The 26,068-nt window shown below is 50.8% G+C and overlaps 2 protein-coding genes across 4 annotated transcripts; one reads left to right on the plus strand and one right to left on the minus strand.

Moving 5' to 3' along the window:
* Window positions 1-84: 84 nt before the first annotated feature.
* On the minus strand, window positions 85-22,519 carry zgc:63587 (uncharacterized protein LOC393431 homolog). 3 transcript variants are annotated; one of them, XM_047015685.1, is made up of 12 exons: window positions 22,354-22,519; window positions 19,202-19,245; window positions 18,193-18,292; window positions 17,802-17,888; window positions 16,773-16,896; window positions 15,905-16,039; window positions 15,454-15,571; window positions 4,212-4,313; window positions 3,898-4,043; window positions 3,433-3,516; window positions 3,056-3,113; window positions 85-1,383 (listed from the first exon to the last, which is right to left on the minus strand). In XM_047015685.1, the coding sequence occupies exons 1-12, from the start codon at window positions 22,508-22,510 to the stop codon at window positions 1,318-1,320; spliced, it is 1,221 nt and encodes a 406-aa protein (XP_046871641.1). In that variant the 5' UTR covers window positions 22,511-22,519; the 3' UTR covers window positions 85-1,317. The 3 variants fall into 3 exon arrangements, with proteins under 3 accessions (XP_046871641.1, XP_046871643.1, XP_046871642.1); XM_047015687.1 differs by having other exon boundaries at window positions 22,309-22,414; XM_047015686.1 differs by lacking the exon at window positions 85-1,383 and adding an exon at window positions 2,131-2,929.
* A 660-nt stretch (window positions 22,520-23,179) lies between these two features.
* Window positions 23,180-24,976, plus strand: cldn5a (claudin 5a). Its single transcript, XM_047015688.1, has one exon. The coding sequence runs from the start codon at window positions 23,395-23,397 to the stop codon at window positions 24,043-24,045; it is 651 nt and encodes a 216-aa protein (XP_046871644.1). The 5' UTR covers window positions 23,180-23,394; the 3' UTR covers window positions 24,046-24,976.
* Window positions 24,977-26,068: the final 1,092 nt, after the last annotated feature.

Here is a 26,068-nt window from a genome sequence, read left to right on the forward strand (position 1 = left end):
TGATGTCAAGCCCAAATGTTTTCAGTCTACAGCAAAAATAAAGGAATTGGCCTCACTGTTCCAATACTTTTGGAGGGCACTGTATATGTTTAAATTTTCATTTTATTCAAACAACATGACACATTTCTTTATGTTAGTTAAACAATATTAAGATCAGATTGAGGACACTTGGAGTGGTTTGAAGGCCTGTTATCTTAGGAGAGAAGGTATAAAAAGGTTATAGGCCTCTTTCTGGGCGTCAAATCTAACAGCTCATCTACAGCTGAACTGAACCTGAAGAAAAGGAGGTCTGACAAAAGCTTCTGAAGCAGTGAGACCCACGAGTAGACCAGTAGCACTCCATTACAGAACAGACATACATGCCATTCAGTCCACATACAGCAGCTCTCAACTCTCTCAGTCCTAGACTAGTTGGGAACTCCCACATCTCTCTCACCTCCTCACCCACCAACGTCTTCTAGCCTCCCAAACTCACTGAGCTCCCTCTCGCCCCAACAGTAGAAACATGGTTCGGACCACGCTGAAAATCAACACTGCAAGGACTTTTATCTCAACACTATAATCAGTCATTATAAGATCCCTTTCTGTACACATACTGGGGAAAGGCATCATATGAAGTTACATTACATTTATATATTATAATAACAAATGGGAAAACGAATTAAGCCGTTTCGCATTTGCATGGACAACATGTAAAAACAGAGACCGTTTCAACTTTCGTATTAGCCTAATCATTTTTCAGGTGATAGAAATAGACAATGCCACTGAAAGGAGTGTCTATAACTGCAGCTAAGGCTGAAACCAACAATATGATCCAGACGTTCATGTAAACATTAAAATGTTAGTATTGTCTGAACTTTAACCATAGTACCGTTACAATGTGAGATCTGCTGTTTACACAGATCATAACCCACATCATGAAAATGATCCATCTTAAGAAAAGGACACTTCCATAGAACATAACCACAGACCAGCAAAACTTTCGGCCTAAATATAAAGTTATAAAGTAAACAAATCCCTTTGATGGATGATGAAGTCCTGGAGGAGGTTCTATAGTACAGAAGACAGATTAGCTGATTGGTTGGTTGGTATTGATGTAGGTAAAAGGGTTATGGGTGGAGGAGAGGGCAGATGGAGAGGACAGATGGGTGGAGAGGAGGAGAGGAGAGAGAAGGTGGAGGAGTGTGGTGGAGAGGGAGAGAGAAAGAGAGAGGAGAACAAGAGGATCAGTGGAGTAAAGGGGACTGCTGGAGAGGATGACGCAGAGGAGAGGCGACGGGTCGATAGCCCCCCTCCTCCTCCCCCTCCACTCCTCTTTCACTCATCCCCCTTCATGTTCATCTGCGCCTGCATCTTAGTAATCATCTCCTGCATGCGCCTCAGCTGCAGAGAGAGACAGAGAGGAAGGAGAGAGAGAGAGAGAGAGAGAGACAAAGAGGAGAGAGAGAGACAAAGAGGAGAGACAGACAGAGAGAGAGTGAGCGAGCAAGGGAAAGACAAAAACACATTCAGTGGGTCATGTGCAGTTAGGTGTCACGAGTACTTGAACATCAACACCTAACCCTTTGGGCAGTACCTCCCTCTAGTGGTCAAGTATGAAACATGCGTTCCAGCTCAGGTATCAGTCCGTCGCTTGTTGCCCATCTCATCTTACCTCATCTTGCCCATACCGGGATTTGAACCACGAACCACCTCTGTAGACACCGTTTTAACCAGCTACACCGCCGAAAAGCTAGCTCTTCGATGGTACGGATGGGGAAGTATTTATACAGAGAAGAGAGCTTTTAACCAACATTCAACTGGGTTCCACACCCTGAGACCAGACACCCCGGGGCTCCAACAGACCACTGCTTCCTCTATCTCACTTCCTGTGGGCGGGCTGTGGCCGCTCTCTAACCAACACTGGTCGGTCCACTCTAGACTGGGTCAGGCTGCAGTCACATGGTGGGAAGTGTTCATGTCCACACAGCCAGGCTGCTGGGTTCACCAAGCTGCTAAGCAGCAGGAATGCAGGCATGCTGGGAGGTAGGAGCTCCCAGAAACACACAGGTCAGGTGACGAGGAATAGGGAGAGAGGAAGAGAGGGGGAGAGAGAGAGAGGACTAGAGGGGGAGAGAGAGGGAGAGAGAGAGGACTAGAGGGGGAGAGAGAGGAAGAGAGGGGGAGAGAGAGAGGAATAGGGAATGGACCACACACAAACTGAACACAGTGAAGTGAACACAATCCAGGTCTGCTTCCAAACTGCTTAGTGTGTCCTGTGTAAAGGTTCATCTATAATCTGTAACCTCCTTGTGACTGACCTTTCCTGAGGACAAAACCAGTCAGTCAGTCAGCCGGTCAGTCCCCGGACAACATTCTATACATCCCCCCAGACCTTTTCCACCAGATAACTAAACCAGACAGGAAATTATGATGATGTCACATCCTGTGCCAAGGCTTGCGTGTTGACCAACAGTCCTCACTGCACCGCGCCCCTGTACATCGCCCCCGGCAACACAAACAGAGCCAATCCAGAGCCGTCAGGAAGTATGGAGCCGTGTAGAAGCCAGTGACGGGCTCTGGTGGCGACGGCTGGTTCCCAAGGTAAACAATGTAAAGCAAGATGGCGGACGGGGAGGGGGCCGGGAGCTCTTGTGCGTCTCTCCTAACAGAGCGTGTCAGGACTGGAGGTATGGAGAGCCTCGGGGGGGACTGAGTGCTCCAGCATGGAGCGACGCTGCCTGTGTGAGCGGGAGCTTCCTGAATGGGCCCCTCCTCTTCCTGTCTGAGACGACACAGGACTGTCCCTCCTCCAGCAGGGGGACAACCACAGAAGAAGTCAACGACTGAGTTACCAGATGCTGATAACCTGAGACAGTGTGACGTATAGACTGTGAAGTAGGGGGTGTAGATTCGACAGCTGATTTGCTCAGTAGTGAGACAGGTGACCCTGTATGTGGCAGTGAGACAGGTATCACAGCAGTCAGACAGGTGACCCTGTATGTAGCAGTGAGACAGGTATCACAGCAGTGAGACAGGTATCACAGCAGTGAGACAGGTACATGCATCTTCTCACCTCCATTTCCTTCTGCAGGAGGATCTGGTCCTTGTCCATCACATCTTCCTCAACATCCCTGCAGGAGAGGAGAGGGGAGGAGGGGGGGGGGGGTGAGGAGAGGAGGGGAGAGGGGGGAAAAGAGAGGAGGGGAGGGGTGAGGAGAGGAGGGGAGGGGAGGGGAGGTGAGGTGAGGAGAGGAGGGGAGAGGGGGGAGAAGAGAGGAGGGTAGAGAGGGAGAGGAGAGGATAGTAAAGAAGGGGTGTACAAGGGAGTAAAGGGGAGAGAAGAGGCAAACAGAGGGTTAGCACTATGATGTTTGAGAGATGCGTGTGTCTTTGCTGGTGCGTCTGTGTGTGTTTGTTAGTGTGTGTGTGTGTGTGTGGACAGTATCTCACCTGCCAGCTCTCTTCAGTCTCTCGGAGCGGAAGTTCTCATAATGCAGGTCCTGGGTCACTTCCTGGAGGTCCTGCATGTGGGTGCTGCAAGACACATGCACTTCTCTCCTCAAACACCAGATGGCAGCAAACGTCAGCTAACATTCCACTAAGACCCTCTACACAGAATGTAACCTTCTTTCATTTCATGACTTTAATACTGTCCAAACAATGCCTTAATCCATCCTTTTGGTATCTTTCTACATTTGTCTATGACAAAAAATGAGTCTTATCTAGACTTGAATCTCTTACATCGTTCTCACTCCACTTCGCTTAGTTTCAAAAACTAGAATGTAAAAAGTAGAATGGAACTGGACTCCTCCGGTGCTGTAGAGTGCTACAGGCCCTTACCGCTACGACCCTCTCCCTAACCAAAAAAAACTACACTACCCACAATTCCCACCCCATGTTGCCACGGTGACTCACACAAGCATGGTGCGCAGTTTGAGGAAGTCATTGTGGTCGGGGTTCTCCACCTCGACCACGCCCCACGGGTACAGGCGACCACGGATCTTCTTCCCTTTCACCTCGATCAGCTGGTTGGAGCCAATCACAGCAAACGGAATGCTGGCCTGGAGGGAGGGAGGGAGGGAGCAGAGGAGAAGAGACGGAGGGATGACAGGAGGACAGTGGTCATTCCCTGCTCAGGCCTGGAGGGGTGGCAGAGTGTGGGTGTCGGCAGCACAGGCGGAGGATGTTCTCCCCTCACACACACACTCCTGGACGGGGTGGAGCCTCACCTTCAGGACCCTGGTCTGCTCCTTGAACTCCTCATCTTCATCCGAGTCGGCATCAGGCAGCTGGTAGATCCTGATCCCATGCTCTCCGATCTCATCCAGGATCTGCAACACACAGGCAACACACGGCTCAGCGACCGGGGGTCGTGACCCCATCCAGACCCCTTTTTTCCATGCTCTGGTCAAAGTTGACCTCTGACCCCCCCCCCCCCCCCCCTCCCCCTCCCCAGGAGAGGGGGCGGGGCAGCAGGTGGATATTGAGGTCACCACAGTCCACCTCAGGACAGCCCTCGTTGGCAAGGTGACCGCCCGTCGAGCCATCCTCTCTCTCCAACGGATTCAGAGAGGATGAAAGGAGACAGAGCAGAGACATGGGAGTGGGGAGGGGTGATAGGTTGGTGACATAATACCCTCGACTTCGAACCAAACCCTCTCACCCCCAAAATCCCCCCCCCCCCCCCACCACCAACTCTCCTCCAAACCCGGCTGCCCTCCCTGTAGTCTCCGACCGGTTTCAACATCAACCTGGTTGCGTTTGCGCGACGCTCCGCGAGTCAGGCGGCCATCTTGTGTTCCCCCAGGGCCCCAGTGGCTCTGACTGGCCTTATTACTTTCAAATCAAAACAAGCTGGGAGGGGAGTGGCTCCACAAGGCGGTCAGTCGCCTGCGAATACCTGGTGTGGTTATTCTGCTGCAGGGGGCAGGGGTTTAATTAAAGTAACTTCAGGGGAGGGGTAGAGAGCCGGGGGCAGGGGGTGAAGAGGAGGGTACACGAAAGAGTAAAGCGTTTGAGCACAGGAGTCAGTGTGTGTGTGTGTGTGCGCGATGTGTGTGTACGTGCGTGCGTTTAACCCCTCTCCCCCCCCCCCCCCCCCCCCCCTCCCTTCTTTGTTCTAAGCCCCACCACCGGTTGCAGAAATAGGCCAACAAAGGCCTTTCTTCCCCGCAGCAGAATCGAAAAAGGACAGGCAGTATTTATTATCACTAAACATCAAAGTGTGTTATTCCTTCTCTCAGCTCCACTCACAATGCGACAAACCCACATCACAATGTGGCCTTACGTAAGCTGGGCTCCCTTTCCGAAATTGTCGCTGTGTTTCCCTCACGTTTGGAGAGGCTTTCATGTCACATCGAGTAAAGGACAGCGGGAGTGAGTCAGTCAAGAGTCTGGGAAGTGACTGTCGATTTTCCCTCCAGAACAGCCTGCTGTTTGGGCTCCCTGTTATGGCTGCGCCTTGTTTTCTCAGCCAGCTCGGCTCACAGGGGTGTGTGCGATGGGGGGGCGGGGGGGGGGTGGGGGGGGTGGGGGGTGAAGGAGAGGGTATTGTTAGGGACCACATCTCAAAACAAACAGACCCTTACCAGACTAAGAGGAGAGCAAGACATGGGACCAGGTCCTCGCTTTATGTCTTACAACACACACATACTCTACACAGAGACTCAGGCTACAACACACACACACACTTTACTCAGAGACTCAGACTACAACACACACACTCACACGCAGAGTCCGCTAACACAAGGCCGGATAAGCATCAGTGTACCGACTAGAGGGTTTTTGAGGAACCTTACAGGGAAAGGGAAAATCAACAGATATCACGCACAATGGCAGGAACAAACACACAAATAACTCAACTGCTACATAAAGGCAGAGGAAAACGGAGGAACATACAGCAAAACGCTGAGCAGAAAAAACGTGAGAAATTTCTGTGAGAAGGAATGAAAAGAAAACGTTTCGAAACGACTGAACCAGGGCAGCGTACGCTGAAGCAGACCCCAGAGATTCTTTCCAGCATATTCCCCAGAAGTGAGACTTCCACGCAAAACATACCACAACAACATTCCCCCCCCCCTGAGTTTAGACCCACCTTCTAAAACTGGACTCCTGGACAAGGCCAAAAGTGCCGATGAGGCATGATGAGACCCACCTCTCGATTTAGCGGCTTGCCCAGCCCAAACCAGCTAATTGTTATTTACCTGGGTCTACCTGGGTTTAGCTGGAGCATAACATCTATTACCTTGCTAACCACAGGTGTAATAATAACAGCTGCCTAGGTGTCTGAATCACTGCCGACTGTCAATCCTCGCCTACTGGAGGGTACATTGGAAGATATTCGGAGATCCCACAACTCCAGTTCACCACGCTGATGTCATCGAAGTCTAAATGCAGCCCAGCACACCCTATACCTCCCACCCTCGATATCTCCTCTCTCTCTCTCTCGATCTCCTTCCCTCGATACCTCCTCCCTCCTCCCTCCTTCCACCTCTACTTCCCTCGATACCTCCTCCCTCCTTCCACCTCTACTTCCCTCGATACCTCCTCCCTCCTTCCACCTCTCCTTCCCTCGATACCTCCTCCCTCCTTCCACCTCTCCTTAACTCGATACCTCCTCCCTCCTTCCATCTCTCCTTCTCTCCTTTCCTCCCTCCTGCTCGGACCACAGGTGGACTGGAGGAACCATCAGACGGAAAAACCCGAGTTCCTTAGAAGGAGCAGTCAGCCACGATGCACCCCACCCCTCCTTCACCGGCCTCTCCTCTCCTCCTTCCACTAAGCTGTTTTTATTGGCACGCACACGTTGGCACTGGGAGGCCATTTTGATTTAATGACCATCCTGTTCCGCCTGACGTTCCCAGTAACAGACTCCTTGCTTCCCTCCTCCTTTCATCGAAACCTTTCACCTTTCATCCATCCCTCTTTCATCCTCCTTTCAACTCTGTCTTCTCACGTCTTCCCTCCCTCCCTCCGTCCTCCTCTCTCTGTGTAATGTTATGGTTGGCGGCGCGCGTCGGGCCCGACCTATCAGGAGGTAACAAAGGCCGCCGGTCCGTGTCTCGGCGCTAATCAGGACAGGAAGTGAGAGACAAGAGATGCAGGGCCCGGGGATGTGTCGAGGCCCCAGCTGACGTGATGGCCTGTTTGCGGAGCTGAGGGGGGAGGAAGGGGGGGAGGAACGGGGGGGAGGAAGGGGGGGGGGAACGGGGTCCCGTGTTTTGGGAGATGGAGTGGGGGGGGGGGGGGGGGTGAAGAGGGGGAGATAAGAGTGGAGAGGAGTGAGGCGCGGAGAGGGGAGGGCACAAGAGAGGAGGGAGGGAGGGGGAGGAGTCTGAGAGGGGGGGGGGGGGGGGTCAGTCGAGGAGAGCGACAGTTTAAAAAGTAAAACACAGATTAGGGGAATGACAGCACCAGCGTGGAAAACAAACGCTTTCAACATCAGCAGACTCATTTTGCGGTTCAGGAAGAAATCTTGTTGTTCCAAGCCCTCCAGATATAGCCCAGCTGTGGGATGGGCAGGCTCTGGAACAGCAGCCGCTGGTACAATGGTGTTGGTGTAACCTCACGCTGGGCCTGGGACCCAAGACCCCCCCCCCCCCCCCTGCCCCCCCCCACCACCCCACCATCACACCAGGTCAAGTAACAACAGGTCCAGGAACACCGGAACTAGACCTGGTCCAACCAGGGCCAGCCACATTGGTCTAGTCACACACACACACACACACATACATACACACATACAGTTTCTCTGCATTTCCCACCTGTGCCAGACCATCTGTACTGCCAAGTTTGTTCATTTGACCTGGCATTGTATGCGAGTCTGTACAAAGCTACGATTGCACCAGGGAACAATACTTGGAAGTAAAAAAATTGCACAGAAGCATTCTTCATGAAGTCAACAATGTGCAGCCTGAAGACCTCACCACTGCAGAAACAATGACAAGACATCTTAACAGTGTTGAGCACCAAGGGAGGGCCGAGGTAGGAGGAGCTCCGGACTGATGCTGGGAAAACATGTACGCAACCAGGCTACATAGACTAGCCCTATAAACCAGGCTACATAGACTAGCCCTACAAACCAGGCTACATAGACTAGCCCTACAAACCAGGCTACATAGACTAGCCCTATAAACCAGCCTACATAGACTAGCCCTACAAACCAGGCTACATAGACTAGCCCTACAAACCAGGCTACATAGACTAGCCCTACAAAGCAGGCTACACAGACTAGCCCTACAAACCAGCCTACATAGACCATACAGTAACCTAAATACTAGAGAGAATATGCTGACTCCTTGTTCCAGGCCCCTAACTGTTCCCCACAACAAAACAGCCTCAAGACTTCATGTGTTCCCCTAAAGACCCAGAGGGACAAACGACTGTCTTTACAGGAAATGTCTTTACCCCCCTCCTCACCCCCCCTCCTCACCCCCCCTCCTCACCCCCCAGGGGTCTCAGGGGCCACAGAGCCTGGATAATACAGACCCAGAGGGGGGCAGGACGGGGGAATTAGACCCCCATACCGAGCACCACACACACACACACACACACAAAGAAAAGACAAACACGCACCGCAGCGTCTAACGGGCATAATCTGTCCTCAGAAAGACAGCAGGAGAGGGATGTGTGTGTGTGTGTGTGTCAGTAGATGTGTGTAGGGTGGAGTGTGTTTGGTTTCCAGTCTTGCACTCTTCCCCTCCGCAGGTAGTCTCTCTCTTCCTTCCAGTGAGCATTCCAGAGCAGTTCACTCAGCAGTCAGAACGCCAATTTGAACGAGACCAGTACCCATAGCACCTCACACACACACACACGAGGATTAAGCGATGGTACAGTTCAGACCACCCAGTTCCTCCTCTGATCACAGCTTGGTAATAAGCTAGCGTCACACACACACACAAAAGTGTCACAAAGGAACCATGTCGGCCAAAATACCCAAGTGATGGCGTCCCCTGCAGGTTTGGTCTGGTGTGGTCTGGTGTGGTCGGTGCGGTCTGGTGTTGTCTGGCTTCCACAGCCAGCCACATGAAGCCCACACATCCCGAGATGAATCAGAGAGAGACAGGAAGCAAGGAAGACGTGTAGGAAAGGGCCCAGGCCAAAATCAAACCCGGCCCCCTGTGTTGAGATCATGGGGTCGCGACCCGTAAGAGATGGTACAAACTTACAACAGGGTAGATAGTTGTCTACTTATGCAAGCCCTTTACTGGTATAACATAGTAGTGCCGCTACGTTAAGATACTGTGCTGATGTAGCAGACCAGACATGCAGGGGCTTCGAACCCACATTCAGGGTCAAATACTCCCTGGAGTTTAACTGAGTGTGTTCACACAAGGGGAAGAACAGTGATTCCTTATCGCCACGGCTACACCTCAGGACCTAGCTTGAGGTGCTCGTAGCTGGACCTAGCATGAGGTGCTCGTAGCTGGACCTAGCATGAGGTGCTCGTAGCTGGACCTAGCATACGGTGGCACAGTTCTGGTTTTAGCGTGCTGGCGCCGGAGGTAACAAGAAGCCGAGTCAGGATGGTAGAAAACTCCGGCTGCACGTTTGTCTTTCTCCCCAAGCCCTTCATCCCCCTGTTCCAAGCCTGAGAGAGGCCTCTGTTTAACTCCGCCCAGCTCGCTCTCCTCTCCCATCTGTGTGTGTGTGTGTTGTACTAATTTTCTTCAGGGGGAGGGGGGAAACGAGTATTTATTGTTCTAATCTGTTCGGAAGCGTGGGGTAAGACTTGGCACAATCACTGGGCAGGGGTCAGATAAATAAATAACCCTGCAGAAGCCCGCGTGTTTGAGACACTGTCAGGAAAGGGAATGCGTATCATAAGCACGTCCGGATACACACACACACACACTGTAAACACACACGCATCTCGGACACACATGCGCGCCTTGGACACACACACACACAACTTGGACACACACAAGCGTACACACCTACACACATGGACAGACACACATACTTGTACACACACACACACACAGCGTTTGTTAGCCAGGATGAGGTCGTCGTTGTTGGACCTTTACCAAGCAGCGCCAGCCTGAGGCAGCATGAGTGTGGCGGTGGACGCTAGCGGTTCGAGCTTTTAATCAAGTCTACCCTCTCAACCATCTCACTAGCTGACACCAGCTAACGTCGTGTTGTTTTCCCTCTCTCTCTGTTAGCCATCAGCGAGCTGGGGGAGTGTGGAGCCTCTGTGTTTATCCACTTGTGAATGAAGTGGAGGATGAAGAGGGATGGCACGCAAAGGATGTATATAGAAGGGGGAAGAGAGGAGGGGGTAGAGAGGAGGGAGGAGGAGAAAGAGAAAGGAGCGAGGGAGAGAGAGAGAGAGAGAGAGAGAGAGAGAGAGAGAGAGAGAAGAGAAAGAGAGAGAGGGGGGGGGGGGGAGGAAGGAGAGAGGAGGGAGGAGAAATAGAAAGGAGAGAGTTGATCAATTGTTCCTCTCCTCGGCAGTGCAAGAAAACAACTGGACCAGGGTCCCCCCGGCCTCGCTGACCTCTGACCTATAGGAGGGGACCTGCAGTTGGAGGCCACAAATGTCCCTAGACACACACACACACACAAAGCATGCCAGGATGAGATGGGACACTGTATAGGGGCCAAATTAATCCCACCGAACCTCGTCTCTCAAGTGACATGTGTTGTCTAAACCCGCCTTACATCACATGTACCCTCCTACTCAGTTAGAACGCCGCCATGACATCCCCTTCAGGACCGCTGGTCCATGACATCACCTTCACGACTGCTCCTCTGGGACTGCTCTGTGAACAGGACATACTGGACAGCCAATCCCCCTGTGTCTGGAACCCCGCAGAGTGTTGTCCTCCTCCCTCCAGGGTGGTGCTTAGTGAGTCGGAAGCCGGTGAGGGTTCCCGTATACAGGAGCCTATTACCGAGCACGCTTTCACTTTTACTTTTATTAGTCTCACGGTCTGACAGAATTCCAGTCTAAACCAGTTTTGAATGAGTGTGTGTGTGTGTGTGTGTGTTTGTGTGTGTGTGTGAGTGAGTGTGTGTGTGTGTGTGTGTGAGTGCCCGTGCTGGGCAGCCTCAGATAACGAGTGAAGCAGGGCGGAGGTACTTTAAGAGTAAGCCCCGTACAGGATATGACTGCGGGGTCCAGACACAGGGGATCAGCTGTCCAATCCACCCTGCTCAGGACAACCTATGAGCTCCACAACCCTGGCCCCTCAGCATGGGACACTGACTTCAGAGAGACAATTACAAGAGGAGGGAGGCACAGGTGGAGATGGGGGGGAGGGGGGGGGGAGAGAGAGGAGAAGGGGGTGAAGAGATAAGTAAGTTGCACTGACCTAGATGCAGGGGGGGAAGCGAGACAAGAAAAAGTGTGCGGGACAAGAAAGAGAGAGTGAGCGAGCAAGCGAAGGAGAGGGGGGGGAGACCAGTGCACCAGAGGCTCGTTCTGTAGCTGATAAGGCTGAAGTATGCAGGTCCTGAAGACTGCGATTTGTCACTGGAGCGGTCCCCACACATTACAGGAAACCTATATTGTTCTGGACAAGCTGTTTCCCCCTAATAATACCATGGGGGTAATGGGGAGGGGGGGAGGGAATGTGGTGAGAAACAAACGACCCTAGACCAGTGAGAAAGTGCCAAGTGGAAAACAAATAAACTAATAAATATCAGGGTTGAACAACAATGAAGGTCATTAATCACTCCGTAGTGGCGGGCAGTCTGGCAGCTCTCTGGCAGCTTTGGAAGAGCTGAGAGGAGAGGCTGGGACAGTCAGGTCCTGGTCTGTAGCTAGTCTAGGTCTGTAGCTAGTCCTGGTCTGTAGCTAGTCCTGGTCTGTAGCTAGTCCTGGTCTGTAGCTAGTCTAGGTCTGTAGCTAGTCCTGGTCTGTAGCTGTAGCTAGTCCTGGTCTGTAGCTAGTCTAGGTCTGTAGCTAGTCCTGGTCTGTAGCTAGCCCTGGTCTGTAGCTGTAGCTAGTCCTGGTCTGTAGCTAGTCTAGGTCTGTAGCTAATCCTGGTCTGTAGCTATAGCTAGTCCTGGTCTGTAGCTAGTCCTGGTCTGTAGCTAGTCTAGGTCTGTAGCTAGTCCTGGTCTGTAGCTATAGCTAGTCCTGGTCTGTAGCTAGTCTAGGTCTGTAGCTAGTCCTGGTCTGTAGCTGTAGCTAGTCCTGGTCTGTAGCTAGTCTAGGTCTGTAGCTAGTCCTGGTCTGTAGCTGTAGCTAGTGCTGGTCTGTAGCTAGTCTAGGTCTGTAGCCACTCTATGTCTGTAGCTTGTCTAGGTCTGTTGCTACTCTAGGTCTTAAAGAATGTATAATACATTACAGTACAATTCATGAACTGTCATCACCAGCTGCATCACGGGCACGGCACTATCTACATTTCCAGTTATTAATATTTGTGGCATCTTAATCACCGAATGCATCACAGGCACTGTGCACTAGTGAATATAGCAACAGGAACAATGCTCGTAGGACTTTATAAAGGATGCATGTCTTAAAGAATGTACTGTGCTTATTACATTTAAGTCTTATGAACTTAGAAGTGTGCTCAGGCTTAAACATTGTGTCTCACAATGTTTAAGGAAACATTGGATGGGAAACGTGTACTTTGTGTCGTTATCTCTCCATTTCAGAAGCAACCTTGAAACTGGGCGGAGACGGCACCCAAGCAGGTGGGATGCGGGGACAAGAACAAATCCCTGATGCACGAGAGAACAAGCTCAACCCTTTTTTATCTTTCTGTTTTAATTGCTGGGGCAGGGACAGATAGTTAGTTGGACATCGTGAACCAGCCCAAACTCTGTTGTGGGTAGGGAAACATAGACCACCCCAGAGCTCTGTGCTTGTTGATTTCCAACTGCTGCATTAAAGCTGATATTATCGGACCTCTGCGACTCCAGACTACTCTTTCTAGAACACAGATTTGTGTCATTGAATACCATCATTACATATTGGTATAGACACAACAACCATAGAGTCCTTCAGTCTGTAGCTAGTCCTGGTCTGTAGCTAGTCCTGGTCTGTAGCTACTCTAGGTATGTAGGTACTCTAGGTCTATAGCTAGTCTTGGTATGTAGCTACTCTATGTCTGTAGTTATTTTACATTGTAGCTAGCTTGGTCTGTAGCTTTACAGTCTGGAAGAGGCTGGAAGGCAGCAAGGGCTGTTAGCACGTACACGATCACACTAACCAATCACACTGCATAAGCAGTTCTGGTCCAACTGGGCCTCAGTACACCACTACAAGGCGGGGCCAACTCCACTATACTGCATCTAACTGGGTTAGAAAGATAACAAACACACAGGAGACCTGACCAGTATACTCCCTACTGCACAAATTCCTAGAATGCGGCCCTTTTAGGTAAACACTGCCAAGCCACATCTAAATAAGGGGCAGTGTTTGGCTGTTATTACTTCTACTTCCTGTCTATAATGACTTCTCCAGGAACCAGATACCATTTACTTCAATTAGGCCATCCATGCTGTATCTGAATGCGTGTGTGTCTGTTTGTGTAGCTAGTCCTGGTCTGTAGCTAGTCTAGGTTGAAGCTAGTCTAGATTGTAGCAAGTCCTGGTCTGTAGCTAGCTTTGCTGTAGCTAGTCTTGGTCTGTGGTTAGTGTAGGTTATAGCTAGCCTGGTCTGTAACAAAACCCTTCCAGTTGTCCCTACTGGCCATGTTCCTAGAATGCGGCCTTCTTAAACGGAGCTTTGATTGGCTGTTATTACTTCTACTTCCTGTCAATAATGACTTATCCAGGAACCAGATACCATTAACCCCAATTAGGCCATCCATGCTTTATCTGAGTGTATGTGTCTCTACGTGGTAGTGTTTGTGTTTTCTAATACGTGCTACTGTGCGTACGTGTGTTTGTGGGGCTCGGGGGGGGGGGGGGGGGGGACCATGGGAACCAGTTGTCCAAAGTGTGTACAGTAGAGAACGGGAGTGCAGGAAAGAGGCGGCGATGATGCTATCTCAGCATTCCTCCTCTTCCACTCTCTCACCCCAGCCCGCCTCGCTCGTCCCCACCCCAGCACCACATCGACCCCACGAGAACACAGACCACCACCTCAGGAGTGAGGGGAAGCTGCCACCTACCACAGGGGGCTACAACTGAAGACTATAGCAGGAAATGTGGCTTTGTTCATCTCAAGGACCAGTGGAACAAGCATTAGGTTCAGGACAGGGAACCAGTCTACCCCTCGTGCCACACAGTCCCACCATCCCCCGCCCCACCCATGCAGAGCCTTTGCAGGGCTGTGGTTCCCAGGCAGTGGTCAGGGTGGCTGAGCTGAAGGGTCTCCATGCAGGACACAGCTACTCTCTGGAAGGAGGCTCCTATTGTGTGGATCTGGTCACTAACAGCTCCCCGACTGTCTGAGAGGCGCTACATCAGCAGTTTACACAGAGTCAGTGTGTGTGTTGGTGCGTGGTGTGTGTACAGGGAGATAAAGCAGTGCTACTGGACCCTGGCTAAGCATGCAGGCCAGAGCTCCAGAGGTCCAGGCCCACTCAGGCCTTCCCCAGGCCCAGGACAGGACCACCCCCCCAGGGGAACAGGTCAGCAGCTCTGAGGTCTGAATGGAGGACGGGTTGGGGGGTCTGGAGCCGAACACACAGACAGCTGAGGGGCGGGGCAGGGCAGTGGGGGGGGGGGGGGGTTGAGGGGCTGGGGCTGAAAGAGAGGCTGTAAAAACGAGGGAGGAGGGCGGAGAAATTGCAGAGGAGAGGAGATAACCAGGGACAAGGAGTAGAAGAAAGGAGAGGAGAGGAGAGAGAACAAGCTGTGTCACAGAAGCAGGAAATCCTATTTACACAGCCTCGTTCTCCTCTCTGCCCAGCATGAGTTATCAGCTTAACATATCTCTCCTGGGGGGTGTCTTTGTGTGCGTGTTTGTATTGTGTATTTCTGTGTGTGTGTGTGTGTGTGTAGACCTGCTGCTTTGGAGAGATGAAAGGGAGGCCAGCCCGAGTAACCTGGCGACAGTTACAAGACAAGTGTGTGTGTGCGTGTGTGTGTGGGATTGGGGAAACAGACAGCTGGATTGGATCCAGTAGGAAGCATCTGGAAGGAGAGGAGACTCTCTCTCTCCCCATCTCTCACTCTCCCTGCACATCAGGAGGAGTCACCTATTGTCTGTAATCTTGCTGTATCATCACAAACATCCATGCATTATACATCAGACGCGCCCCCCCCTCCCCACACACACACACAGAGGCCTCCAATGTGAGGACTCTCACACACTCACGGATGTCCGACTGGCTGCCTCTGTCTGTTAGCACCACGACGGGCCTCTGGGATTCTATTGGGATTGTATTGTTCTGTTCCTACTTTCTAATGAGGACTCCATCGGGGGTGGGGGGGTGGGGGGTTGGGGCTTAGAGACACCAGAACAGGTTGTGGTGTATCCTGTTACCCTGGCAACAAGCACTGACCCACCACAGAGGAACTTTATACAGCGTGTCTGTGTGTGTGGGTGTGTGTGTGTGTGGGTCTTACCCTCCTCTTGAGACGATCCCTCTCTTTCAGAGTCAGGGTGTCCGCCTTGGCGATGACTGGGACGATGTTGACCTTGCTGTGGATGGCCTTCATGAACTCCACATCCAGGGGCTTCAGACTGGAGGGAGGGAGGGGAGGGGAGGGGAGGGGAGGGGAGGGGAGGGGAGGGGAGGGGAGGGGAGGGGAGGGGAGGGGAGGGGAGGGAGGGAGGGAGGGAGGGGAGGGAGGGAGGGAGGGAGGGAGGGAGGGAGGGAGGGAGGGAGGGAGGGAGGGAGGGAGGGAGGGAGGGAGGGAGGGAGGAGGGAGGGAGGGAGGGAGGGAGGGAGGGAGGGAGGGAGGGAGGGGGAGTAAAGTTAGATCTGTGTCTGCTTGTGTGTTTGACTGTGTGTGTGTGTCTGTGTGTGTGCGCGTGTGTGTGCGCGTGTGTGTTTGAGAGGGACTATGTTCTCACCCGTGTCCAAAGGGGGATATGAAGTAAAAACAGCAGTGAACTCTGTTGTCCACGATGTGTCTACGGTTCAGCCCACTCTCATCATGCAGGTAGCGCTCAAACTGCTGGTCGATGTACTGGATGATGGTTCTGAAGCTGCACAAACACACACACACACACACACACACACACACACTGGTGAGGCTAGGACAGGAGGGTGTGGACGATCAGGTTTCCCAGAACAACCACCACACACCGTACTTTACCTCAGCCCCAGACCATAATATCACTGGCCTCTAAATCAGTATCATAAAGGGGGTTTAATCGCCATGAAAGTTTGCACAGACAAGGAATTTACCTTGGCAAGAAGGTGCATACATTCAACATATGGGAATCTTAAATCTTGATGGAATCTAAAGCACAGTTAGAGAGAGAGAAAGAGAGATTTCGAAAGAGGGAGGTAGAGAGGGAGAGAGGGGGGTGGAGAGATGGGAAGAATGTATAGAGAGACGGCAGGAGAGAGGGGGAGAGACAGGAGAGGGAGAGACAGAAGAGGGGGAGAGTCACATGCCGGCATGTCTGACGAGCAACAGGAAACTGAGCCAGGGAAGGGAGGAGGAGACGGAGGAGGAGGGAAGATGCTCAATGTTTTTCATCGAGCAACATGGCCCTGAGTGCTGTCAGACACCTCCACACCCCCGCACTCCAGAGGGGAGGAGGAGAGTGAAAGAGAGCGGGAGGAGACTGGAGTACAGGAGTAGAAGAGGTTAGGAGGCAGGGAAGGAAGGAGGGAAGGAAGGAAGGAGGGAGCACTCAGTATTGGAAAAAGAAACAACAAAAATATTTGATTTGAGTGACAACATCGTATGGGCCAAGCACACACACACACCAGTCCTGGCTGTTGATGGCGTCTCCGTATCCGGGGGTGTCGACCACGGTGAGGCGGAGCTTCACTCCTCGCTCCTCGATCTCCACCGTGGACGCCTCGATCTGGACTGTCCTCTCGATCTTCTCTGAGGAGGGAGGAGGAGAAAGAGAGAGGGAGGAGGAGGAGGAGAGAGGGAGGAGAGGGGAGAAGAAATGAGCAGGAAGGACAGGAGGCAGAGAGAAAGCGAGGAGGGAGGGAGGGAAGGAAGGAGAAAAACATGTTTCTGCCGTACAGCACCTTATTTAGGAAGCCACAGATGTTGTGCTGTATGCTCATAAAGAGATGAGCCTCGCAGAGCCCCAGCGCTGAAAACAAGCTGACCTCTTCTATTAAGAGAGGGCTCTGGAGAGACACGGGCGGAGAAGTTTCATAACTTTAACATCAAAACATCTTCTTTACAGTGACTGACTCAGGAGCAGTTTAGAGAGCTAAGCCTTGCCTCAGGCCACAATAACCCTGGTCTAGCACTAGCCAGACAATCTCCCCCCCCACGCACACACACACAGCCCACCACATACCCCTACATACTGCCAAACATTGAATACTCGTTCCTCCCTTTACCCTCCCCCGCCTACTTCCTGAACCCCCAATTTCCCCAGCATATCTATATTTAGCTCCTACTACCTTTATCTACTCTATACCCCCTACCTACCCGTAAATACCTCCTAAATACCTCCGTCATACCCCCACACACCTCCTACATATCCCTATTTACCCCCTACATACCCCCACATGCCCCTGGTCCAAGTAGATACCCCCTACCTCCCTCCCCCTGATCCCATCAGAGGCCCTCCCTGTCTCTTGTCAACAGCAACACACATTCTCAGCATTCTGGATGCTTCAGGCTAGGCAGGGGGTATGGAATCAGACATGCCTCCTTTATTACAGTGTGTGCGTGTGTGTGTGTGAATAATGTGTGTGTGTGTGTGTGTGTGTGCCTGAAAATCAAGTGTGTGTTTGTGAATAATGTGTGCGTGTGCATGTGTTTACCTGCAGCTCCTGGTATGTATCTCTCTGGGTAAAGGTCTGTCAGAAACAGGCTGTTGATCAGAGTAGACTTGCCCAGTCCAGACTCCCCTGCAGAGAGGCAGACAGGCAGACAGACAGACAGACAGACAGACAGACAGACAGGCAGACAGACAGACAGACAGACAGACAGACAGACAGGCAGACAGACAGACAGGCAGGCAGACAGACAGACAGGCAGGCAGACAGACAGACAGACAGACAGACAGACAGACAGACAGACAGACAGACAGACAGACAGCAGGCAGACAGACAGGCAGACAGACAGACAGGCAGACAGAGTCAGCAGAGAGGCATGGATGACGGCAGGTCAGCATGTGATCCTGGGCTGCAGTCTTCGGATGACTAGACTCACCGACGACCATGAGGGTGAACTCAAAGCCCTTCTTCACTGACTTCCTGTGGACCTGGTTGGGGAGGTTCGCAAAGCCAACGTAGCCTGCAGCCTCTGGGAACTGAGGGGGGCCCACACACACACACAGATTCCGAAACACACACAAACGCACACAGAAAAATACAAACACGCACACACACAGAAACACGCACGTATGCAGAAAAACACACAGAAACACACACCCAGTAACACACACACAGAAACACACACACAGAAACACAGGGTTCAGCTTTTATGTCCTGCTGTACTGTACGGTATACACAGTGAGAGTCAGAGAGACTGACATGAGTCATTTCCCCCTCTGGCCTGGGGCCATCATACAAGCTAGCAGTCTCTATTGTGTGTATGTGGTGGTGTGTGGGTGGTTGGGTGTGTGTACCAATGTGTGTGTATACTATGTGTGTTTGCATGTACAGCGTGTATGGGGGTCTGTGTGTGTGTGTTTTGATAAATGGCTTCATTAAGATCAAGATGGGGATAAAATGCCAGAAGCCATAAGGCTGTTGATGTAATAGTAGCGTTTATACAGGATATCCTCCCTTTAAGTGCATGGGCTAGGCCAGCCTGGTGTGTGTGTGTGTGTGTGTGTGTGTGTGTGTAACTGAGGTGTTTCAGAGATAGAGGGAAAGAGGAGAGACAAATAAAGAGAGAGATAAAGAAAGAGAGAAACAAAGATAAAAATTGAGAAAGAGAGACAGAGACAGAGAGACAGAGAGACAGAGAGACAGAGAGAGAGAGAGAGAGAGAGAGAGAGAGAGAGAGAGAGAGAGAGAGAGAGAGAGAGAGAGAGAGAGAGAGAGAGAGAGAGAGAGAGAGAGAGAGAGAGAGAGAGAGAGAGAGGACAGAGGAAGAACAACAGGAGAAAGAAGCACCACACTGCTCCATCCCATCAGGACCCTCACAACGCCACACCAAGCCGGACGTCATGACCTGCAAGGGCTGATCTGGGCTCAGATTAGGATCCACTCACCTTCCCTTTCTCTCCGGGCTGAGACATGACGACTGATCCTGGACCTGCAGTCGGAGACACAAGACAGACAATGCGTCAGAACACAAACACCACTGGGAACACTATCTCTCTCTGTCTCTCATTCCCTCTCTCCCGCTGTCTCTCATTCTCTCTCTCCCTCTCCCTCCCTCATTCCCGCTGTCTCTCATGCTCTCTCTCTCTCTCCCTCCCTCTCTCCCGCTGCCTCTCATTCTCTCTTTCCCTCTCCCTCCCTCTCTCCCCCTCTCCCTCCCTCTCTCCCACTGTCTCTCATGATCTCCCTCTTCACACGGTGAGAGATTGTGAGCATGTCTGAGAATAAGAGACAGTGGGCGTGTGCATTTTCGTGTACGAGAGAGCGAGCAACAGAGAGGACGAGAGGGCGTGAGGGCGTGTGGCGGTCCCATTCCAAAAAGGCCCTGCGGCCGCGTTATCGGGGCCGCTGCCGTCGGACAGACTGAGCGATGAGGGTGAGGGGGGGCCAGCGAGCCGCGCTGACCAGGTCCGAGAGGGGAGAGCCCGTCCACTGTTACGCAAGCCCATCCCAAGACAGAAACCAGAAACGCCTCGGGGAAACTCGATATATTCACACTCGCTGCATATTTGAACAGACGGATCTTCAATGGTCCTGTGTGTGCGTTGATGCAATGGCCCTGTATCCTTCCAGACAATCGCTCACTCTCTCGCTCTTCCTCTCCCTCTCTCACACACACACACACACACCGTGAGGGGCTGTTCCCAGTGTGGGAACAGGCATTAGCAAAGTCGCGGACGAAGAGAGCAGGACCATTATCGCTGTGGTAAAAGCACAAAGACAACATGACAGGAAGCAGGCAGCATAATACCCACGTAATAATGGAGACTTAATCTGCCTGCCTTCTGGGGGTGATTAATACACACACACACAGAGAATGTGAATGTTGCCTTCGCACAGACACACACACACAGACAGTTGGAACACTCAGTTGTTACCTTCCCACACCAACTCTAATTAACAAGCCCCACGTAGGCCAAAACATGGCTATCACATTTGACCTGAAGGAGATTAAACGGTTTTAGCCTCGAGTGGAAAAATGCCACCTTAGCTAAGCCAAAGTCCCAGCATGTGAGGTGTTTGTACTTGATTTATGAGTTGGATTAAAGCCATGAGGGTGGGGGGTGGGGGGGTAATTAACATGTTCGTTCTACCAACAGACTAGACCAGGGAGGGGTCGACGTGGCCGCGGTTGACGACTGTACATTTGTGTTCTGGTTGTGAAATGGAGAAAAAGCCCGCTGGGAGTCGATGCCTTCACGCGCCTGTGTCACCACGGCGATGTAGTGCTTCCTGTAACAGCAAGTGAACAAGAACAGCGGTGGGACCAACTGTCTGGCCTGGGACCAGGCTGCTCAATCAACTGCAGATGAGAAAGAGAATCGAGTTTGGCATGAAGGCCCTCTACACACACACACACACACACACACACACACACACACACACACGCACACACACAGAGAGAAAGGGGAGTTCCTGGCATGACTTGACTCTAATGAAAGTAGCCTACCCGGGGAAGAAGGGGGGGGGGGCTGTGATGGTGGGAAGCACCGACAATAACATACAAGATGGCCGCCATGTCTAGAACCGGGTCTATGAATTGACAAAGCACAACACGGCACAATAGCCGGAATGAGAGGACCTTTCAAGTGGAAGGAAACTGTGTGGCTCTTCATAACAAACACACAGTTTAAAGCACAGGATGATAAGGCTACGATGATGCAGACTGAGAAAGCCTTGTCCAGGGACGGAGGAGGTAGGGGGTGCTGGGGCCATACTTCCCAACGCCTGTACACCCCCGCCCAAATACACACACACACACACATCCCAGCCACCTACAGCCGTCAGACTGTTTCATGGCTCCTTGTTTTGTTTACACCGTTGATGATGTCTCCGTCCATATCTCAGCACGAGTCAGCAGGATACTCCACTCCTAGGGTGGCCGGGTCCGAAACAGCTCCGTCCAGACAAGAACACATCAGAACAGTCCAGAACACACCAGAACAGACCAGACACGAGACACCCAGACTAGACCTAACTAAACCAGTTCTGACCAGTCCAGACCAGACCAGTTCTGTCCAGACCAGACCAGACCAGAGATGAATGCAGGTCATGAGGTAGGAGGTCAGTCTGGGGTCACCTGGTGGTCAGTTACCAATACATCTGTTCTGCACCTCCCAAATACAACTTTTAGTCCGTTTCCGGGGTACAGAAGGATCTGATGCCAGACCAGCCTGCTGAGTTGACCAGTGGAGGGAAACAAGGAGCTCATAAACGGGCCTGCTAGCCAAGAGATACGACAGCCAAGATGGATGATAACTCTTCTATAGTGGCACTCCGCCACATCTGAGATCACACACACACAATGAGAGCCTGCTGGAATTGTTTCCTTCTGTTATTGTAATGTTGCCCAAAACATTAAAAATGTATTTTGTTTGAGGATGTGACACTCAGAGGTCACGAATACATCAGATCAAATGTTTTTAAGTGTTTCACATCAACGCCCAGAGCATTCACAAGCAGCATTCTGCGTTTGCTACAGAGCTGTGATTTATTTGAGTTGTGTTTTAAGTTTAAGTACCTTACATGTTGGATGACGTTGGCCTACAATAAGCATTGGAGTTAGTTAGATGAGTACTTTTAAGTTGTATTTATTTTCTCCCAGAAACCTCATGTTTATTTCTGGAATGTTTCCACTTGGGTTGTTTGCAACAGTAGAGCGACGTCCACACCCAGTCTGAGAAAAAAATGTCCATACCCGGGGTTCAAGCCCTGAACAAAATATAACGGACAAGCTATGAAATGTGGTCATTTTCTTAATATTTTGAATAATATCGCGTGTGTTATTATATCTAACACCACATTGGAAAGGGAAAAGCCAATTGTTCGCATGACAGGCCTACAATGACACTATTTCTTTCATGTCAAACTTTTAGCATGCAACAGTAGGTCTTCCGAGGAGGTTGTTATGATCTGTTAATCCGAACCACCTCAAACTTTCTCTCTCTGACTGGCATTGAAAACAGCGATTGTTAACGACTATTTAAATTCTTACCTGAGTGTCACTTTTATGTCAAATTAAGAAGAATGGATTTGTTACCCCCTCGTCTGTCTATCCAAGACCAAGGAAGGAAGTCCCGGAAACAAAGTAGAACTCCACCTTCATCCTTGACGTTCGTTTGTTGTTGCAGGCGGGGCTTAGTGTCACTGTTGCCATTACGGCTCAAATTATGAGGAAGCTTACGAGCCATTTGCATCAGCTGTATGATCCAATATGACCGCTGAAGTGTTACAGTTTCTCCCAAAGGCAACATTGTTGCTATTCCTTCAACGTCTAGACAAGCAGGGCGGGATTAAACATAATTAGACACTGTGAGAAACATAGGATATATTTTGGCTTGAACACAAATGGCGCTAATGTTTTAAACAAGTTAAATAAAACAGTAGGACACCCTGCTTAAAGGAAACATGGCAAATGTAGACTATGTTTGCATGTTTACATTTTATTGTTTCAATAACTTTGAGACCACTGCATGCGTTTTTAAACACTGAGACTATCTACTAACTCTATATGGTGTAGGGGGTGGTAGTATAGTTCAGTTCATTAAACTCTGACTTTGTATGTAATTGACTTTGACAGTTTCTTACTGAAAAACAAGTCTATCGTCATCCCCTCTCCCCAGCCCGGCACCCCGTACAGCCTTACTCACGCCACATAACTGTTCACACACACAATGCGCACTGGACCGCTTTGTTCATTCTCGTCCAATTTCCCTGCCTTCTCATTGGTGCTTTGAAGATGCGATGTCAACCCATTGGGTGAAAGTTTTTTCTCCATCGTGAACACTTGTAGAGCCCCCCCCCCCCCCCCCCCCCCCCATCCCACCCCGTCCCAGCACCCCCGTCCCATTGATATCCATGCACCAGCACTATTCTTCCAGTTGTTTGTACAATCCGCCAGTCGGTTGACAAAGCGAGTAGAACCTGTATCCACTTGTTCGTCAGCGAGAGTGATGTGCGAATAACAGACTACCACGTTTCTGTACAGCTATAGGGTCTCGAGGAGAAACAACAGTTTGCTTTACACACAGGAGGGAACTTTTTCCACGTTCTTAAATTTTTATTTCGAGAAGAAGCGAAGATGGTTTCGGCCGGACTGGAGATCTTGGGGCTGGGGCTGTGCGTATGTGGGTCGCTTCTGGTGATGGTGGCATGCGGGCTGCCTATGTGGAAGGTGACCGCGTTCATCGAGGCCAACATCGTGGTGTCACAGACCATCTGGGACGGCCTGTGGATGTCTTGCGTGGTGCAGAGCACGGGCCAGATGCAGTGCAAGGTGCACGACTCCATCCTCGCGCTCACCCACGACCTGCAGGCGGCTCGGGCGCTCACCGTCATCTCGTCGGTGCTGGGTGTGTTGGGGCTCATGGTCGTGATCGCCGGGGCACAGTGCACCAACTGTATCCGCGACGAGAACGTCAAGGCCCGGGTGGTGAACGCCGGAGGGGTCGTCTACATCATCAGCGGACTGTTTGTTCTGGTGCCTCTTTGTTGGATGGCGAACAACATCATCTCGGACTTTTACAACCCACAGCTGCTCTCGTCCCAGAAAAGGGAGATTGGAGCCGCGCTCTACATCGGCTGGGCGGCCACGGCTTTGCTACTGATCGGAGGCTCGCTTCTGTGCTGCTCCTGCCCATCCAGCAGTAACACGGGCTACTCGGTCAAATACGCACCACCGACAAAACGGGCCACACCGAATGGAGACTACGATAAACGGAATTATGTGTAGCTGTATCGGATCCCCTACCTGCTGGGCGACTACAGACTGCGTAATTGTGGTTTGTAGTCTTAAAAGAACTCGTTTTTTTTCTCAATAATTTTTTTGTTTGTTTTTTTTGCACCGTCGTTTTTGACTCTGAACTTTGAAATCAATTGAAGTACACTGCCTGCGCCACACTGGCCTTTGTAAACACTGTTGAACAACCTATTCATTCATCTGTTCGGTCTCAGCAGGACTAACGGGTATGGAGACCAAATACTGTCTGTGATAGACCGTTACAAGAAATGAGTGTGTTTGTTTAAGCTTATCTGTAGTTGTACGAAACTGTTTTATTCTCTCCTATAAACAAGTTCTGCATTCCGAAATGTCTAGCATCGTCAGAAGTTTGTTTCTAAAAAGTCACTGGTTAGGTGCAGTCCAGATTGTGCGAAGATGCAGCATAAGGGGGTTGTTGAGAACAGCGATAATAACTCAAAAATATTGCGGAGTCTGTCCTTAAAAAGAGCACCATAAGTATGTCAAATCACTCCGGAACTCCGGGATGAGAACAAATGCAATTCCTAAAAAGCGCATAACTTGACTTCAAAATACGCGCAAAATTCCAGTCTAACATTGGCAGCATCCATCAAACACCAGTTAGTTGAGAGGCGTCACACCTGTTCTACAGACCTAGGCTCTTTCAGGAATCAACTAAGATTTTCTTCAGTTTTCCAAATATTCTTTGAGCGCCTGCGTACTTTTATTTTTGGACACTACAGTGCTGTATGTTTTTTTTGTTCTTTAAGTTTGATGTGTAGGAGTTAACTGCTGTTAAACTGGTTTGGTTTTTGTGAGTGTTCTATGTTATGATTCATATTTGTATTTGATGCAATATTTTTTCTTTATTTTTAAGTCAATTTGTTACATTGAGATTAAACTGACTCTGTCGTCTCAAACCTAATCAAGTCCAGTGTTTTTTTAATCACGTTATTGAATAGGCCTTTATTCCACCACGGTCAAAAAGTCACAGAACAACCAAGTAGCCTACATGGTGTTTGGATAATATTCCAGACATGCGCATATAGTCTGCACTGCCAGAAGCGCCCGTTCCCAGCGCAGATGCTCAAACCCCCACGGAGGGAGAAAGTATTTTGACGAACCATAGAAATCCAGATGACAATGCCCATTCAGCTAGAGTGGGGCTCCGCTGTTCAGCACACAATTCCACCACCCACCCCCCATCCCCCTTTCAAACCAGCTCTCCCTCAGTCGCGATGTGATGTAGGCGTTCAAATTGGGGGGCTAGGGAGAATTTCGCGAAACTTCTTCCCGCAAGTCATTCCTTTATCTCCCCTTCCCGCCTTTGCACTGAATTAGAATGGTTGTTTGTTTGAAAATAAAGGCTCCCCTGAAATTGTGTGTGTTTGGGGGGGGGGGGGGGGGGGGGGGGGGGTTAAATAATACATTTCATTATTTGTATTTGTGGGAAAATAAATGTAACATTGAGCAGGCCATTTAAGATGGCATAATTCATCACAACTGTTCAAAGCTTAGAGTGGATTTCCAAAGCTTACATACTTTCACTGGTAAAAAAAAGACTCTTAGTGGGTCATATGCCCAACTTACAACTATTAATTCTACTGGTTATTCACCATAGTTAACGTACGTATGGGCTCATCAGGGTTGAACAGGAGTTTTAAGATACATTGAGAGTTTATTACAGCAGGTAATCTGACTGTAAGTGAGTCTACTAAACCATTGGTGTGTTGTATCGTATTCATGGCCTGTTCGGATGGGTCTCCCGTGTGCTCCAGTACATAGGGATGCTCAGGACTAGACAAGGGTCTGGGTAAAGCTGGACTGGACTGGACTAGACTGGGCAGGGAGATGGAATGGGCTGGTCTGGTCTGGAGGGTAATGCTGGCATGGATTTGGTATGGTCCGGTGTGGTCTGGTATGGCTCAGTGTGGTCTATTCCAGAGGGCGAGGCTTGTCTGAGTGGAGCGAAGGCTGGCTCTGGGTGGAGGGAAGGCTGGCTCTGGGTGGAGGGTGG

The sequence above is a fragment of the Hypomesus transpacificus genome, unplaced genomic scaffold, assembly GCF_021917145.1.
Source record: "Hypomesus transpacificus isolate Combined female unplaced genomic scaffold, fHypTra1 scaffold_31, whole genome shotgun sequence".
NCBI lineage: Eukaryota > Metazoa > Chordata > Actinopteri > Osmeriformes > Osmeridae > Hypomesus > Hypomesus transpacificus.

Coding starts and splice junctions, on each gene's coding strand:
- zgc:63587 (XM_047015685.1), bottom strand. CDS start 22,510: ATGCAAATGGCTCGTAAGCTTCCTCATAATTTGAGCCGTAATGGCAAC. Junction 17,889..18,192: donor GTTCACCCTCATGGTCGTCG/GTGAGTCTAGTC, acceptor GCCTCTCTGCAG/GGGAGTCTGGACTGGGCAAG. Junction 4,044..4,211: donor AGCAGACCAGGGTCCTGAAG/GTGAGGCTCCAC, acceptor CCCTCCCTCCAG/GCCAGCATTCCGTTTGCTGT.
- cldn5a (XM_047015688.1), top strand. CDS start 23,395: ATGGTTTCGGCCGGACTGGAGATCTTGGGGCTGGGGCTGTGCGTATGT.